We start from the raw sequence: 18,694 nt of genomic DNA on the forward strand, positions 1-18,694 counted from the left end.
GAGCCTGCCAGCCAGTCCATGGGAGAAAGGAAAGACTTCCTGCTCTTATGAAGATTTAAAGCCTTGGAAACCCTGTACAGGGTCACTATGAGTCAGAACCTATTTGACAGCACACAACAACAACATTCTAATATAAAGGAGCCCTGGTAGTGAGTAACTCTGCAGGAGAAAACTGAGGCTTTTTGCTCCCGTAAAAATTTTCAGCCTAGGAAACCCTATACAGGGTCCCTGTGAGTCTGAACTGACTCCACATCACACCACCACCATTCTAATATGCGTAAGGGTCATGGTGTGGCACTGTAGGATAAATTTTGGGCTACTAACTGCAAGTTAATTGGTTCAAACTCATCAGCTGATCCTCTGAAACTCTATAAGGGTTGCTATGGGTCAGAATTGATTCTGCTATGGGTCAGAACTTTCTAATATCTGTAGTTAGAATTTCAACATTTCATCAAAGTTTATTTTGCCTACACTCACTAGTTTTAGGATTACATTTTAATTTATCTATAGATTTTTGAGCATACCAATTTTTGTGCTTTTTCAAGTGGTTGCTCTAAATATTACACAACGTATCAGAGTCAACGGAATCCTGGTTTGGTCCTGTACGATAAGCACTGGAGTGCGAGGTCAGTTTGAACCATCGGTCAGTGGTTCAAAGCCACCAGCCACTCCTCGGAAACTGTATACAGGGTCACTATGAGTCAGAACCAACTCAACAGCACTTAATAACAACATCAGAGTCTACAGTTAGTGTTTTCCACTTCCTGTGAACCATGAACCATATTTACAATTGAGTCCCTTTATCCACCTCATTTTTAAAGTATAATTATCTTATGAATTTTCTCTACATACATTGAAGATCACATCAGGTGGTATGATTTTGCTTTAACCACCAAATGTGATTTAGTTAACTAATTAAAGATTAATCTATATTTTACACCATTGTTAACTCATTCTGTTGTTAATTTTGCTCTTCTGAAGTTCCAACCTTCTCTTGTCATTTCCTTTTATTTTACAGAACATTCTTTAGTCATTTTTAAGGGTAGATTTGCTAGTATCAAATTCTTTTGGATTCTTTGAGTATGTATTTCTTTCATCTTCATTCCTAAGGGATAGTTTCCCTAGATTTAGAATTCTCATTTAACAGTTCTTTAATTTCAGTACTTGAAAAACATTGTTCTACTTCCTTCTGGCCTCAATTATTTTAGATAAGAAATTTGCTATTATTCAAATCTGTGTTTTCCCATAAATAACAATTTTTCTCTGTTTACTCTGAAAATGACTCTTTCTCTTTAACTTTCAGAAGCTTAATTTGATGTGTCTTGCTGTATATTTCTTTGGTTTATCTCAAGTGCAGCCCACTAACATTATTAAATCCATAGGTTTATATATTTCAGCAAATTGGGAAGCTTCTGGCAATTATTTACTAAGATGATTTGTCATTCTCATTCTCTCTCCTTTCTTTCTAGCACGCTGATATGAGTGTTGACCTTTTGTTACTAACCTACAGGTGCCTGTAGTACCTAAGAATGTGTGCTTAAAAAAAAAAAAAGATCTGCATTCTTTCTGTTGTTTGTTGTTGTTAGATGCCATCAAGTTGGTACTGAATCATAGTGACCTTATGCACAGCAGAACAAAACACTGCCTGATCCTGGGCCAATGTCACTACTGTTGCCATGCTTTAGTGCAACTATGCTACCACTTAGCTAATCCATCTTGTTGGGGATTTTCCTCTTTATCTCTGACCCTTCACCTTACCAAACATGATATTCTTCTCCAGCGACTGGTTCCTGTTAACAATACGTCCAAAGTATGAGAGACGAAGTTTGGACATCCTGGCCTCCAAGAAGCACTCTAGCTGCTTCCAAATGGATCTATTGTTTATTTTGGTAGCCCATGCACTTTCAATATTCTCCTCCAACACCAAAATGGATCTATTGTTTATTTTGGTAGCCCATGCACTTTCAATATTCTCCTCCAACACCATAACTCAAATGCATCAATTCTTCTATGGTCTTCCTTTTCACTGTCCAGCTTTTGCATGCATATGAGGTTATTGAAAATACCATGGTTAGGTGTACCTTAGTCCTCAAACTGACATCTTTGCTCTTCAACACTTTAAAAAGGTCTTGTCCAGCAGATTTGCCTAATGCAATATGTCATTTGATCTCTTGACTGATGCTTCCATGAGTGTTGCTAGTTGATCCAAGAAGAATGAAGTTCTTGACAACTTCAATGTTTTCTCCATTGATAAGAATGTTGTTTATTGGTCCAGTGGTGAGGATTTTTGTTTTCTTGACATTGAAATGCCAGCCATACCGAAGGCTGTGGTCTATCATCTTCATCAGTAAATGTTTAAAGTTCTCTTTACGTTTAGCAAGCAAGGTGTATCATCTTTGTATTGCAGGTTGTCAAGGAGTCTTCCTCCAATCCTAATGCCATGTTTTTCTTCATATAAACCAGCTTCTTGGATTATTTGCTCAGCATACAGGTTGAATAAATATGGTGAAAGAATACAACCTTGTGACACACCTTTCTTAATTTTAAAACATTCAATGTTCCCATGTTCTTTTTGAACAACTGCCTCTTGGTACATGTACAGATTACTCATGATCACAATTAAGTGTTCTGGAATACTCATACTTCGCAATGTTGTCCATAGCTTGTCATGATCCACACATTCGAAAGCCTTTGCATAGTCAATAAAGCACAGGTAAACATTTTTCTGATATTCTCTGATTTCAGCCAAGATCCATTGGATATCAGCAATGGTATCCTTCATTCCACGGCCACTTCTGAATCTGGCTTGAACCTCTGGAAGTTCTCTGTCAGTGCATGCTTGCCGCCGTTTCTGTATTACCTTTAGTAAGACTTTAGTCGCATGAAATATCAAAGAGATTGTCTGATGATTTCTGCATTCCCTTGAGTCTCCTCTCTTTAGAATGGGCACAAATATAGATCTCTTCCAATCAGTGGACCAGATAGTTGTCTTCCAAATTTCTTGGCAGAGATAAGTGAGTGTCTCCTGTGCCGCCTCACTTTCTTGAAAGATTTTCATTTTTATTCCATCAACTCCCGGTGCCTTGTTCTTTGCCAATTCCTTCAATGCACCTTGGACTTCCTCCCTAAGTATCATTGGCTCTTGATCATATGCTACTTCTTGAAACGGTTGAACATTCACCATTTCCTTTTGGTACAGTGACTCTGTGTAATCCTTCCATCTTCTCTTGATGCTTTCTGCATCATTCAATAATTTGCCCAGAGAATCTTTCAATAACAAAAGTCGAGGCTTGAATTTTTTCTTCAGTTCCCCCAGCTTCAGAAATGCTGAGCGTGTTCTTCCTTTTTGGTTTTCTGATTCCAGATCTTTGCACATTTTGTTGTAATATTTGGCTTTTATCTCCTCGAGCTGATCTTTGAAATTTTCTGTTCAGCTCTTGGACCGACTCATTTCTTTCATTTGCTTTAGCATCTCTACACTGGAAAGCAAGTTTCAGTGTGTCTTCTGACATCCATTTTGACCTTTCCTTCTTTTTGTCTTCTCAATGACTTTTTGCTTTCTTCATGTATGATATTCATGATGTCATCCACAACTCTTCTGGTCTTCAGTCTTTAATGTTTAATGTATCAAATCTGTTCTTCAAATGATCTCTAAATTCAGGTGGGTTATATTCAAGGTCGTATTTGGCTCTGGTGGACTTGTTTTCATTTTTTTCAGCTTCAGTTTGAATTTGCATATGGGTAATTGATGGTCTGTTCCACTTTCTGCTCCTGACCTTGTTTTGACTAATGATATGGAGCTTCTCCATCGTCTCTTTCAGCAGATGTAGTCAATTTGATTTCTATGTATTCCATCTGGTGAGGTCCATGTGTGCATTCTTATGCTGTCTAAAGAAGATATTTGAAATGAACAAATCATTGGTTTTGTAGAATTCTATCATGCATTCTCTCCAGCATCATTTGTATCACCAAGCCATATTTTCCAACTACTGATCCTTCCTCTTTGCTCCCAACCTTTGCATTCCAATCACCAGTAATAATCAATAAGTCTTGATTGCATGTTTGATTAATTTCAGATTGAAGAAGTTGGTAGACTTCTTTTATTTCATTCTCACTGGGTTTAGTGGTTGGTGCATAAATTTGAATAATAGTGGTATTAACTGGGCTACCCTGTAGGTGCATGGATATTATCCTATCAAAGACAGCATTGTACATCATGAGTGATCTGGATATGTTCTTTTAGATGATGAATGCAACACCATTCCTCTTCAATTTGTCATTCCCAGCATAGTAATCCATGTGGTCATCAGATTCAAAATGGCCAATACCAGTCCATATCAGCTCACTAATGTCTAAGATATCAGTACAGGAGATATCCATATCAATATAGGAGAGATGGAAGTAAATAAACAAATTGTAAACTTGTAAAGGAAAAGTTCATAAAGTCTTTTTGACAAAAACTAAATTGAATTAAACTGATCTATTTACTTGTCTGCTTGTCTGTGATGCTCTCTTTGCTTAGTTGTTTTCAGCTGAGTCAGTTCAGGGTTTTCACAAGCTTCTGTGACTTGGACATACTAATTACTGACTCATGGAGTCAAGTTGAGAGACTTCGGACTGAAGCTTATAGTTTCACGTAGTGCCTTGGAGCATTTGTAAACAGCCCCAAAAGACCTTGTCACCTTGGCCAGGCAGAGAGAGGCCAGCTTGTGGACATAGCTGAGGAGAAGCTGTCCTGACTGAAAGAACTGTGCCTTGATCATTTTGTTATCTTGTATCATTATAACCTGTTAACTTCTCCAACAAATCCCATAACTGTGAGTATGGTATCTGAGTTTTATGTAGATACAGCAATGAATTAGGGAACCCATATGAAAAGCAGTGAATGCTATGGGAGGAATGGTATGGTGACACATTTGGGGGGCAGAAAGTTAATAGTTTCATTTGCCTATGGACAAGGGGCGTCAAAAAGACCTTGGAAAAAATCCTTTATTTTTCAATTGCATTTTCCACAAACTTTTTGAAGCCCATTTGTACAACACTGTTCTCTCCTAAACCTACTTCCAGTCAGAGACTACATAGTTGACTTGCATGATGGTGGTGAAATAAAAGCCTGCCTTTGTCTACTTTTATTTTTCCTGAATTGTCTTTTACTGTTTATGATTTTTGTTATGTTAGACGTGTTATATGCCTTCAAGCTAGTTCCAACTCACAGCATTCCTGTCTAGTGTTTTCCCAGACTGTAAATCTCTATGAAGCAGAAAGTCTCATCTTTCTCCCATGGAACAACTGGTGGATTCAAACTGGCAACCATGCAGCTAACAGGCTAACACACAACCCATTATGTACCTAGGTTGCATTAATTGCAAAGGCTACAATTCAGTGTTTTCTTCTAATAAATTTATGGTATTAGTTTTCACATTTATGTCCTTAATCCATTTTAATGTTGTTTTGTTTTTGTATGTGGTGTGAATCATGCATCTTGACTTATTTTGCATGTCAAAATGCAATTTTTTTAGTATTGTTTTAAGAGACTCTTCCTTCTCCATTGAATGGTTTTAATATCCACTTAAAAACTCAGTTGACTATAGATGTATGGAGGTATATATAACTTTTAATAAACTGACAGAGTAGGTTAGGCAAATTGATACTCATTTTGGGACAGGGTCAGTCGAGTTAACACCAAACACTGAACACAGAAAAGGAGCTAATCAGATGAAACCCTACCAACTGTTGTTGTTAGATGTAATTGAGCTGGTTCCAACTAATAATGACCCTCCACACACAAAAGAAGCACTGCCTGGTTCTGCACTGTCTTCACAGTTGTTACATTTGAGCACTTTGTTGCTGCTACTGTCAATCCATCTTTTTGGGGGCGTCTTCATCTTCTTCAAAAACCCTTAATTTTACCAAGCATGATGTCCTTCTCCAGGGACTAGTCCCTTTTGATAACATATCTGAAGTATGAGAGATGAAATCTCGTCAACCTGACTTCTAAGGAGCATTTTGGTTGTACTTCTTCTAACACAAATTTGGCTGTTCTTCGGACAATCCATGATACTTTAAATACTCTTCTCCAACATCATAATTCAAATGCATCTATTCTTCTAAGGTCTTCCTTATTCATTGTCCAACTTTCAGTTGCATATAATACCATAGTTGGGAAGATTTAGTACTCAAACTGATACTTTGCTCTTGAACACTTTAAAGACACCTTGTGCAGCAGATTTGTGTAATGCAATAAGTTGATTAATTTCTTGACTGCTGCTTCCATGTTTGTTGCTGGCAGATCCAAGCAAAATGAAGTCTTTGACAGCTTCAGTCTTTTCTCTGTTTATCATGATATTGTTATTTTTTGGTTCAGTTGAGAGGATTTTTGTGTTTTTTTACATCGAAGTGCAATCCATACTAAAATTTTTCTTTTAGGCTGTTCAAATTCATCCTGGGAGTTCATGAGTTGCAACTAGGAAGGGGTGAAGGGAGGCTGTAGTGTTCTACATAAGAGTTAGGCCTGTGATAGTCAGGCATTAGGACTGCTAAGACATGCACAGGTAGCTGTTGCTATTAGGGGTCATTGAGTTCGCTATGATTCATTGCTATCCTGTGTACAATAGAATGAAACACTGCCCAGTTGTGCTCCACCTGTACAGTTGTTATGTTTGAGCCCACTGTGGCAGGCACTGTGCCATCCCATCTTGTTCAGGGTCTTCCTCATTTTTGCTAACCCTCTAATTTTCCAATAATAGTGTCCTTCTGCAGATGCTGCTCTCCCTGATTATATGTCCAGAGTATGTGAGATGAAGTCTTGTCATCCTCACTTCTAAAGAACATACTGGATTTTTTTCTTCCATGACACATTTTTTTGTTCTGGAAGCCCATGGTATATTTACTATTCTTTGCCAATACTGTAATTCAAAGTAATCAATTGTTTTTCAGACTCTTTTATTCATTGTCTAGGTTTCATGCTCAAATGAGACAATTGAAAATTCCATAGCTTAGATCAGGCTCACCTGAGTCTGAGGCTTCAAATATGCATCTTTGCTTTTGAACACTTTAAATCGACTGTTTGTAGCAGATTTGTGCAATGCATTACATTGTTTGATGTTGTGACTACTGTCTTCATGAAGTTTACTATTCACAGAAAGTGAAATCTTGGCAGTTTCAGTCTTTTCTCACTTTACCATGATATTGCTTATTGGTCCATTTGTGAATATTTTTGTTTTATTTATGTTGGTGTGAAATCTTATTGAAAGCTGTAGTCTTTCATCTCCATCTATAAGTGCTTCAAGTTATTTGTACTTACAGCATGTAAAGTTATTTGCATATTGCAAGTTATTTTTGAGTCTTCTCCAATTCTGATGCTATGTTCTTCTTCATATATTTCAACTGCTCAGGTTATTTGCTCAGGATACATTGGCTAAGTATAGAGAAAGAATTCAATTTTGGTTCCCACCTTTCCTAATTTTAAACCTCTTGTTCTGTTAAGAAGACTGCCTTTTGCTCTACATACAGCTTCCATGTGACTTAATTAATTGTCCTGGAATTTTCATTATTTGCAGTGATATCTATAATTTGTTATGATTCACACAGTTCAATGCTTTTTACATAGTCAATAAAACATCTTTTCCAGTATTTTCTGCTTTTAGTGAAGATCTATCTATGTCAGCAGTGATAAGCTTGATTCCACCTCCTTTTGTAATTCTGGCTTGGATTTCTGGCAATTTCCTATCATATTGTTGCAACTGTTTTTGAATTTTCTTCAGAATTTACTTGCAGGTGATATTAATTATGTTGTTAATTTCTACATTCTGCTTAATCACTTTTTTGTGGAATGGGCTTGAATATGTATGGATGTCTTTTAGTCATTTGGCCAGGTAACTTCTTCCTGATATTTTGGCATAGACAGAGCAGTAGGGCAAGGGAAATACTTCAGACTGACAGATACAAAGGATATGGCCCATAGCAAGATGAAGCAGAAGTGTCTGTACAGATATATCAATATTTGAAAGATACAGAGAGCCCCATAACACCAACGCAAAACCATTCAGCCTCACTCACCATGGTAGCATCTTCAAAGAGTTAACCTCATATTCTGTACTTGTATACTGAATTCCAGAGGGCAAGTTCAGAACTCCTGAATTAATTTGAAAAAAAAAAAAAAAATTCACAGTAAGAGTTCCATCTAATGGCTTTCAGGAGAAGATACAAAGCCCACTGCCACTGGGTCATTCTGATTCATAGTGAACCTATATTCTTTGGGGAAGTTGGCCTAGGAGGAAATAAGAGTTATGAGCCTTTGCAGAGATAGTCTGCCTATTCTTTCTCCCATGGAGGGGCCGGTGGGTACAAGCTACAACATTTTGTTTGGCAGTCTTGTACTTGGCCTCTGCACCACCAGGATGCCTGAACAGAAAATTCTTCCACAATAAACAGAATACAAAACTAGAAGCAATTTTTTTAAATGGCCTAAAAAAAATGACCATTTTTTAAATGGTCAACAAAATTTAGTAAAACACAACTTTCAGCAAGATTGTATACTGTAACAGACACATTGTTTCACAGACCTTGTGCAACAAAGACACAAGAACACAAATGAAACAGATACAAATGATAATCCTGGAACCCTGAGCTTCAGAGGAAAGGCTAGAGAAGTTGATTGAATACTGACTAGGTAAGCTAAACAAAAGTGGTGAGACAGGAAATAGATGGGTGAACTGTTCACTGGCCTCACACAATGCAGCCATCTTGAACTTCTTAAGACATCAGCCTGACACCACAAATACACACTGGTGACTGGTGACAAGAAAAGTGTGCTTCTCCTCGTGACCAGAAGTGTGACTAGCCCCCATCCTCAACCACCTCCTGCTCAGCTTGAGGTCAGAACCACACCCCTGTAGATTGGGCACTGACTGTACCACCCTTGCATCTGGAGAGATGGAAATTCTACCTTGACAGATAAAAAGGATTAATATAGAGATATTTGTCTTCAAACTCAGGAATTCAACCTTCCATTGATACAATCCTACTCCTTTGTACTTCCATAGAATTATGTGGCTCTGATATCTTAATATTAATCTTTAGGATATCTATTTGCTGTTTCTTTTTTGGTTTCTAAGTATTCATTTATTTAGTATTTTCCTGAATTCTTCTAAGTTTTTGCCTGTGTTAGCTTGATTTCATCTGCAGGTTTCTTTATCTTTCTCTCATGTCATTGAAAGTACCTAAGTATCATTCTTTTGAATTCCTTATCAGGTAGTTCCAATGTTGTTTCATCTTCAGAAACATTTTCTGGCTCTCTATTTTGGTCACCTGTTTGAGCTACTATGTCTTGTTTCTTTTTGGGTACTGAAATTGTCTATTATCTCTGAGACATTATATTATGTTATTACATTTTTGTTTAGTTGATGATTGCATGTTGACATGTTCTTAGACACTCATCACCTGCATCCTGGTGGGTGTGTTATAGGATGGGAATGTGTGCACAGTTCTCTGTTTGCTATTTTTTCCGTGCAGTTGAGGGTGGGCGTGTCTGGTATTGGCCATTGTCTACTATTGATCAGGAAGTACATGAGCAGGTATTGATCTTTTCCCAGTGGTTGGGAATGCAGGAGTGCAGGTGCCAACACAGTTTCTGTATCCTTTCAGGTGAGACAAGAGGAAATAAAATAGAGAAAAACACAAAAACAAACACAAAAAGGATATAATAAAGACAAAAAGAAAGAATAACTAGGGAAAACAAGCAAACAACAGCAAGGAAAGATAATTTAATAATTAAATTGAAAATTATATATTTTTTAAAGGAAACAAAGGAAGAGAAAAAAATACATGCTAAACAAAACTATGATGAACAAAAAAGAACTGAGAATAGTAAAGTAAAACCAAAGAGAAAAAAAGGAAGAAAAAAAAAGGCAAGGAGAAAAAAGAATAGAGAAGCAGAAGAAAAGATAAGAAAAAAGAAAAACAGTAGAAAAACAAGGGAAAGGAAAGAAATGAAAACAAAACAAAACACAGAAACACAGAAAGGAGAACACTGAGGGTGGGAGGTGGTTGCAGAGTCGATACAGGAAAAAAAATGGTGGTGGGGAGGTGGGCAAGGCACTGGGTACAGTTATCTTCAGACAAAGAGATAACAGGTAGCAAGGTGTGAGAAGGCAGTACGCCCAGCTCTAGATGGAGCTCCCGTTGCCCTGAAAATATCTGAAATCAGGTCACCTCATCCAGAATATGTTCTTTCAGGCCCAAAGGGCAGCTAGGGGCAGAGTGACTGTTATGGAAGGAAGCCCTGTCTGACCAGGGTGACCTAGAACAGGCTGCTTGTCTAACAATGAACATTCTGGTGGTTTGATGAGGCAGAGTTTACTTACCTCTATGTGTAATGTATACATGGTGCCCAATCTACTAGGGTGTGTCTCCAACCTCAGATGGAGCAGAGCTGTGCAAGATGCGGGGAGGTTACCAGCTGTCACTCATGGGTGGATAAGGGTGGGTGCTGGCCATGTTTCTGGTCACTAGGAGGGTTTGAGAAACAAGAGAAAGATTGCATATTTCTGTGACCAGGGTGGTCATTTGTGCTGTGCTGGAGTGAATTACCAGATTGTTGTCATGATTGAATGCAGCTTGCAAAAGTTCAAAATGTTAGTGCTGTATCAGACCACCTAGCAATTCACCCATTCCATCTTTCTCTTCTCTCACTGCTTTTGTTTATCTTACTCCACAGTACATAACCACCACCACTACCACTAGGCATTTAAGGAGCTCTGGTAGCATAGTGGTTATGAGTTGGGCTGCTAATCTCAAGGTCAGCAGTGTGAAACTACCAGTGGTTCTATGGGAGAAAGATGAGGCTATCTACTCCTGTAAAGATTTATAGCCTCAGAAACCCTATCCAGGGTCGCTATGAGGTGGTATTAACTCCACAACACAGCACCACCACCAGTTGCTGTTTGTCTTAGTTATGTAGTGCTGCTATAATAGAAATACCAAAAACGGATGGCATTAACAAATAGTTTATTCTCTCACCGTTTAGAAGGCTAAATGTCCGAATTCAGAGTGCTGTCCCTGGAGAAAAGTCCTTCTCTCCTTTCTGCAACTATATGCCCAGCCTTTCTTGGAGAACTGCTTATGTCTTGGCATTACTCTTTCCCTGATCTAGGAGATTCACAGGTCAGGGACCCAGGTTCAAAGAATACACTCCACTCCTGGCGCTTCTTTATTGTTGGTAGTAGGTCCTACCTTCTCTGCTCATATCTCTCTCCTTTTATCTCTTGTAAGATAAACGGTGTTGTAGGCCACACCACTGAGGAAACTTCCCTTTAATAGATTGGCTTCTCATAGCAGATCACATCATGGAAGTGATTACATTATATTTGATGTCATCATTTGATCAATGTCTTAATGGCTAGACCACTGATAATTCTCACCAAGTCAAGATGACACACAACCTTAACTACCATGGTATTCAATTCACTTCTCTATCTATGAAGATAATGGTTCCAGAATTATCTTCTTTATCTGCTACATTTGGTCCTTCATGTCTTTTCTGTAGAGAGTTTGGGTATCAGATCTGCGTGTTCTGAAATTTTGATGATCATTTACAGTCTTTATAATTATGTCTTCTCCAGAATGTTATAGTGTCATAGTTGGAATTATATAGCAATAGCATTTTCAGACTGGCTTTTTATACTTAGGAGTATGCATTTATGATTTCTGTATGCCTTTTCATGGCTTCTTTCTTTCTTATGTTCTTTCTCAGTATAGATATTCCATCTGGATGTCTAAAAACTCTATTAAAGTTTAATGTCTCAAATACTAAATAAATGAATAATAGGGTCTATTGATTGCAAAAAGAATTTCATCAGATAATGCAAAGTGGAGACAATTGACTATTACTACTTAATTTAAGTTAAAGAATTGTATTTTTTAAAAGATAAAACACAAAAAAAAACTAACTCTGCAAGTCTAAAATATTGCTTTTAGGAACATATATTAACTGCAAAATTACTCCTGTGCTTCAGTGATAAGTGAAAGCATTTAGAACAGTAAATACTTGTGAAATCAGCTAAATGACAAAAAGAAATCATATTTTTCTCATATTCACTTGGGAACACTAAGGCTTAACTCTGTGGCATCATTTTTCAATATTTTCCTTTAGTGAGTAGTCAAGTCTGAAATATAACCCAGGGTATAGTCTTTATGATTAGGCTACTTTGAAAGAGGTCATATGTAACTGAAGAAATGGTTCAAGTGGTTCAATTATAATTCATGAAAGGTAGACAATTTTGAAATGATGAAATATAATGAAAAACATGGTATGCATTAATCTATAATCCTAGGCTTTAGGGTTAAAAAACTAGCTGTGGAGACACTACTTGTGTCAGAATAGAACTGTACTTCATCAGGTTTTCAAGTGATGATTTTTTTTTTTCTTTCTTTTTTAAAGTAAAATACTAGGCCTTTTATTCTGACATGTCCTTGGATGAACTGGAACCTCCAATCCAGGAACTAGTTTGCATCTCCCAGGAACTAGTCCCTCAAAAATAGTGTTCTCTTCAATGGGCTATTTGTGTGATTACATCGATTGAAACATTGATCTCAGTGTAATAACTTTAATCACTTTACAACAGCAAGTCATTAGTATTCACTTAATGCAGATACACAGAAGTTTTCAAGATGTGATTTAATTCATGGTACAGAAGGTGATGGCTATAATAATCAGAGAGCAGAAAAAAATGTATATTGCTAAACTCAAATTCTTAATTTCCTTAAATGGTTGAATTTCTGTCTGGCAACCTTGATGATGTTCAACATCAGATTTGAAGTTTAGAAATCATGTAAAATAATAATATCTTATGGCTATGCATATTTTTGTCCTAAATTCAAAAGAACATCACTTCAAAGAGACAGATAACATTTAGTCCTCTCAAAAATCTTTAATGTCTTTTAAGTGAAACAATAAAGTATACCTGAGTATAATAATATATACATATTATTCCATCTCTGTGACATTCTGTAAAAGACAAAATGATTAACCATAAAAAATATGTGTCAAGCATATGAAAGTCAATTTCTCTACAAATATTAACTTGGAATAGTTAGCTTGTCTTATTGGCAGGATTGTTGAGTCTGAGCCAGGAGTATGTCCTGTTGTCTTATTGTATGTTACTGGGAAGAATGAAGTCATGTCTAATATTCACAAATAAATTGCTACAAAACAAGCTAGAAAAGCTTGCTTATTTGGAAGAAATTGTCTGAATTTATACAATTTATATAGCATTTTGAATATTGAACTGCAGAACTTTCCAACTGCTTCATAATTGACTGAGATTTGAATATAGTTCATGTATTTTCTAAATTTTTGTGCACTATTTTTGTATAGTCATGACACTCAAGGATAAAGCATTTTTTTCCCTTCATTTTGGAATTTTATTTGCTGCTTTTTATTAAGTATCTAAACACTACGTTCAACTTTACATTCTATAGCATTACTGTAAACCATTTTAAATGGTGTCATTTAATTTTATTTTTTTAAAAATCAGTGAAAGACTATGGAATATTTAAAGTTTTCATTGTATTTTAAGAGAATATTTGGTTATTATAGAAATATGTAATATCCACATAAATTTAGAACATAAGAATTTAGACATGGAAGAATGAGATGGACATCCTGTCCCAAACCATCTTTGAGAAAAGAAGTAAACTGAGACTAAAAGTTGTTTAGCAATTGACAAAACACATCAATCCATGACAATTAAGTGTCTTTTTTAAAGTGTTTAATATTCATTTACTATCTTGTTTTGTTTTTATTAGTGACTTTTCCATGCTAAGTCAGAAAATGACCTTACTAATCTCAGGAGAAGATGATGAGAGTCAAAATAATAATTTCTATGTATAATTTCATGATAAATTAGGAAATGAATGCTTTTCAAATTTAGATACCTTTTCATTTGCACATTTTACATTTTATAATTCGAAGTTTCACCATATCTATCTGATTCTTAGGGTTCTTTTTCTTAATTTGAAATTTTATATTGCCTGGATTTGTCTTAACTGTTCCATTAAAATAAAGAATATAAAGGAAGAAATAATAAAATAGGAATTTGGAGACTGATAATCATATAGTTTGAAAGGAGATACTTTTGAAGGGCACTGTTAAAGAGTGAGGTAAAGTTCTGACTTAATTTGCTCTGACATTTTGCTCTGACATATCTGCAGGCAAAATGCTTTCCAAGTCACTGCTGTGGACGGGGTGTGCAGTGGGATTATTCAGTGCCTCTCTGCTGAAGACTGTATAGACTGGCTACAAGCAATAGCAACAAATATTTCAAACCTCACAAAGCACAATGTAAGTAGTGATTTAAGGAATACCTGGTCATAGTTTCTCAGCCTTTGTAAAAATGTCAGCATGCACGAAGTTTAAGTCACAAGGTATTGTTGCTATGGATTCCAACAGAGTCTGACTAAGCTGTCTCTGCAATCAGTGGATACCTGCAGACAAGTTCTATCAGAAATACACGACTTAGTTTTGCTAGAGTACCTGCAAACAAAAGGTCCAATCAAAACAGTATCTTCTGAAAGAATCTGCTGGGCCAGTTAAATTCAATGCAGATGGGTCAGCTTAGAAGGCTATGGAACTCAAAAGGGGTAATATTGGTAGATTTTCTCAAACACAAATGATCATGGGCATATTATGTAGAAGTTTTAACAAAATTGAAAACTGCATTGGTGAGAAAAAGGAAATGAAAGTTGTTTTGAGGATTTATTTTTTTTCAATCACAATGCTAATTCCTCCAGGGGAGCAAGGACTGTTCTGTAAGATTTCAGTGGGAACCATTGTCCATCTATCCTACATCTGTGATATTGCCACTTCGGACTTGTATTTGTTCCCCAACCGAAAAGAATATATAAAAGGAACAAGACTTTAGTCCCTTGAGTGTACTAAAAATGCCATTTTAATGTGTAAATTGAAGACTTCAGAATTCTTTATGGAAGAGTTAAAGAAATGAAAACACCACCTTCAGAAGTGGTATAGACCAAGATTGAGAATATATCTAGAAACAATAGTTACACATTTTGAAGTGGTTTCTCAGATTTTGTAGAAATACTTTATTTTTTCCTCAAATTTTCACTTCTTTACTTTCATTATCTGCTTAGTGTTCTTATAAGAATTAAACACTTTACATCCATCACCAAAGCTATTATGAAATTCTTATTGGGGGAAAAATTCCTTTATCCTGACTTCTTTAACCCAATTTATCAGTTAAAAATACTTTGATTCATAGACTTCAGTTTATAAACATCATACATAGCTACATTAGTTAAGCAAGTCAAAATAGATAATTAGCATGCAATGGCTAAATATATTTAAGTACAAACATTCTGGGGAAAAAATGACTAAATTTAAAGGGAGAATTATTGGTGTACCTTTAGGGTACTAAGAATAGCATCTAGCAATGTTTTCGAAGAACAGAAATGTAAGAGTGACAAGAATCAACAAGGAGAGTGAAGATCTTACAAAAGAACAGCCAGAAGTCATGGTGGGAGCCAGCCACCCTTAACCATAGAGTCATGTCTACATATTTTGTAATATAAGTCTTTCTACTTTTTTCTACATTCACACTACAAGTTTTTTTCCTTTCCTTCTTCCTATGTTTTTTTATTGACTCTATCTTATCCTTATCACTATTTTTAAATAACCTAATCAGTTCTTTCTCCATGTTATTTTTAGGAAAATTATAGTCTAAAAAATGTAAAGCTATAAACTTCACTGATAACTTTTATAGGTATCATTATGGGTAATATTGTTTCAGCAAAAATACTAGATGTGATATCATTTATGACTATTGTCTTATGTCCTGGTGTGGTAATGTAGGATAAGCATTGGATTGCTAACCACAAGGTTGGCAGTGCAAACCCACCAGCTGCTCCATGAAAACCATATTTAGGGATGCTCCGAGTCAGAACTGACTTGACTGAACTTAACAACAACATAACTCCTGTTTCCACAGATGTTTTCAATTTTTACCCCTTGCCATGTTGGGGTATTTATGAAGTCCTAGGGAAAATCAATCGCAGGATAGAATCCTGCAAAAATCAATGATTTGTTCATTTCAAATACATTCTTTAGACAACATAAGAGACAACTATACACATGGACCTTACCAAATGGATTACATAGAAATAAAATTGACTACATTTGATTTGACTTAATGCGGAAGGAGACAATGGAAAACGCTATGTCATCAGTCAAACAAGGCTAGGGGCAGATTGCGGAACAGACCATCATTTACTCATATGCAAATTCAACCTGAACCTGAAAAAAATGTAAACAAGACCAAAAACAAGAGCCAAAATACCTTCAATATACCCCACCTGAATTTAAAAATCATCTGAAGAACAGATTTGATACATTAAACACTAAAGATCGAAGACCAGAAGCGTTGTGGGATGACATCAAGAACATCATACATGAAGAAAGCAAAAAGTCAATGAGAAGACAAGAAAGAATGAAAAGGTCAAAATGGATGTCAGAAGAGACACTGAAACTTGCTCTCCAGTGTAGAGATGCTAAAGCAAATGGAAGAAATGAGGAGATCCAAGAGCCGAACAGAAAATTTCAAAGGTCAGCTCAAGAAAGATAAAGCCAAATATTACAACCAAATGTGCAAAGATCTGAACATGCTGAGCATTTCTCAAGCTGAAGGAACTGAAGAAAAATTCAAGCCTCGGCATTAGTTATTGAAAGATTCTCTGGACAAATTATTGAATGATGCAGAAGGCATCAAGAGAAGATGGAAGGAATACACAGAGTCTCTGTACCAAAAGAAAAGGGTTAATGTTCAACCATTTCAAGAGGTAGCATATGATCAAGAGCCAATGATCCTAAAGGAGAAGTCCAAGGTGCACTGAAGGAATTGGCCTAGAAAAGGCACCAGGAGTTGATGGAATAAAAATGGAAATCTTTCAAGAAAGTGAGGCACCACAGGAGGCACTTGCTCATCTCTGCCAAGAAATTTGGAAGACAACTATCTGGCCGAATGATTGGAAGAGATCCATATTTGTTCATAAGAGACGTGACCCAACAGAATGTGGAAATCATCGGACAATTTCTTTGATATCCCATGCAAGTAAAGTTTTACTAAAGGTAATACAGAAATGGCTGCAAACATACATTGACAGAGAACTTCCAAAGGTTCAAGCCAGATTCAGAAGAGTCCGTGAATGAGGGATATCCTTGCTGATGCCCAATGGATCTTGGCTGAAACCAGAGAATATCAGAAAGATGTTTACCTGTGCAAAGGCTTTCAATTGTGTGGATCATGACAAGCTCTGGACATCATTAATGAAGTATGAGTATTCCGGAACACTTACTTGTGCTCATGAGGAATCTGTACCTGGACCAAGAGGCAGTTTTTTGAACAGAACATGCAAACACTGAATGGTTTAATAGTAAGAAAGATGTGCAACAAAGATGTATTCTTTCACCATACTTATTCAACTTGTATGCTGAGCCAATAATCTGAGAAGCTGAGTTATATGAAGAAAAACGGAGCATCAGGATTGGAGGAAGACTCATTAACAACTTGCAATATGCAGATGATACAACTTGGCTTGCTGAAAGTAAAGAGGACTTAAAACATTTATTGATGAAGATCAAAGAGCACAGCCTTCGGTATGGATTACATCTCAATGTAAAGAAAAGAAAACTCCTCACCATTGGACTAATAAACAACATTCTTATCAATGGAGAAGAGATTGAAGTTGTCAAGGATTTCATTGTTCTTGCATCAACTATCAACACTCATAGAAGCAGCAGTCAAGAAATCAAATGATGTATTGCATTAGGCAAATCTGCTGCACAAGTTATAAAGTGTTGAAGAGCAAAGATGTCAGCTTGAGGACTAAGGGTATGCCTGACCCAAGCTATAGTATTTTCAATAACCTCATATGCATGCAAAAGCTGGAAAGTGAATAAGGAAGACCATAGAAGAATTGATGCTTTTGAGTTATAGTATTGGAGAAGGATATTGAAAGTGCCATGGGCTACCAAAAGAACCAATGGATCCATTTTAGAAGCAGTGCAGACAGAATGCTCCTTGGAGGCTAGGGTGGCCAAACTTCCTCTCTCATACTTCGGACATATTGTCAGGAGGGACCAATCGCTGGTGAAGGATATCATGTTTGGTAAGATGGAGGGTCAGAGAAAATGAGGAAGATCCCTAATGAGATGGATTGGCCAAGTGGCAGCATTGATGGACTCAAGCGTGGTAACAGGAGTGAGGTTGGCCCAGAATCGGGCAGTGTTTCGTTCTGATGTGCATAAGGTCACTATGAGTCCGTCGTGACTCGATGGTACCTAACAACAACAACATTCAACCTGTATGCTGAGCAAATAATATGAGAAGCTGGGTTATATGAGGAAAAACATGGCTTCAGGATTGGAAGGAAGACTCATTAACAACCTGCGATATGCAGATGATACAAGAAAAAAGATAGTGAAGAAGACTTAAAATATTTGCTGATGAAGATCAAAGACCACAACCTTCTGTTTTGATTGCATCTCAATGTAAAGAAAACAAAAAATCCTCACCACTGGATCAATAAACAACATTCTTATCAATGGAGAAAAGATTGAAGTTGTCAAGGACTTCATTCTTCTTGGATCAATTTTCAACACTCATGGAATCAGCAGTCAAGA

At 36.5% G+C, this 18,694-nt stretch overlaps 1 protein-coding gene across 1 annotated transcript in view; it reads left to right on the top strand.

The window, feature by feature from the left end:
• Positions 1 to 18,694, top strand: part of SNTG1 (syntrophin, gamma 1) — a 461,475-nt gene that overhangs the window by 181,688 nt on the left and 261,093 nt on the right. The window contains exon 9 of the mRNA XM_006860086.1: positions 14,207 to 14,341. Coding sequence (XP_006860148.1) covers positions 14,207 to 14,341 — 135 coding nt within the window. The remainder of the gene's footprint in view (positions 1 to 14,206; positions 14,342 to 18,694) is intronic.

Source organism: Chrysochloris asiatica, unplaced genomic scaffold, assembly GCF_000296735.1.
Source record: "Chrysochloris asiatica unplaced genomic scaffold, ChrAsi1.0 scaffold00036, whole genome shotgun sequence".
Lineage (NCBI taxonomy): Eukaryota > Metazoa > Chordata > Mammalia > Afrosoricida > Chrysochloridae > Chrysochloris > Chrysochloris asiatica.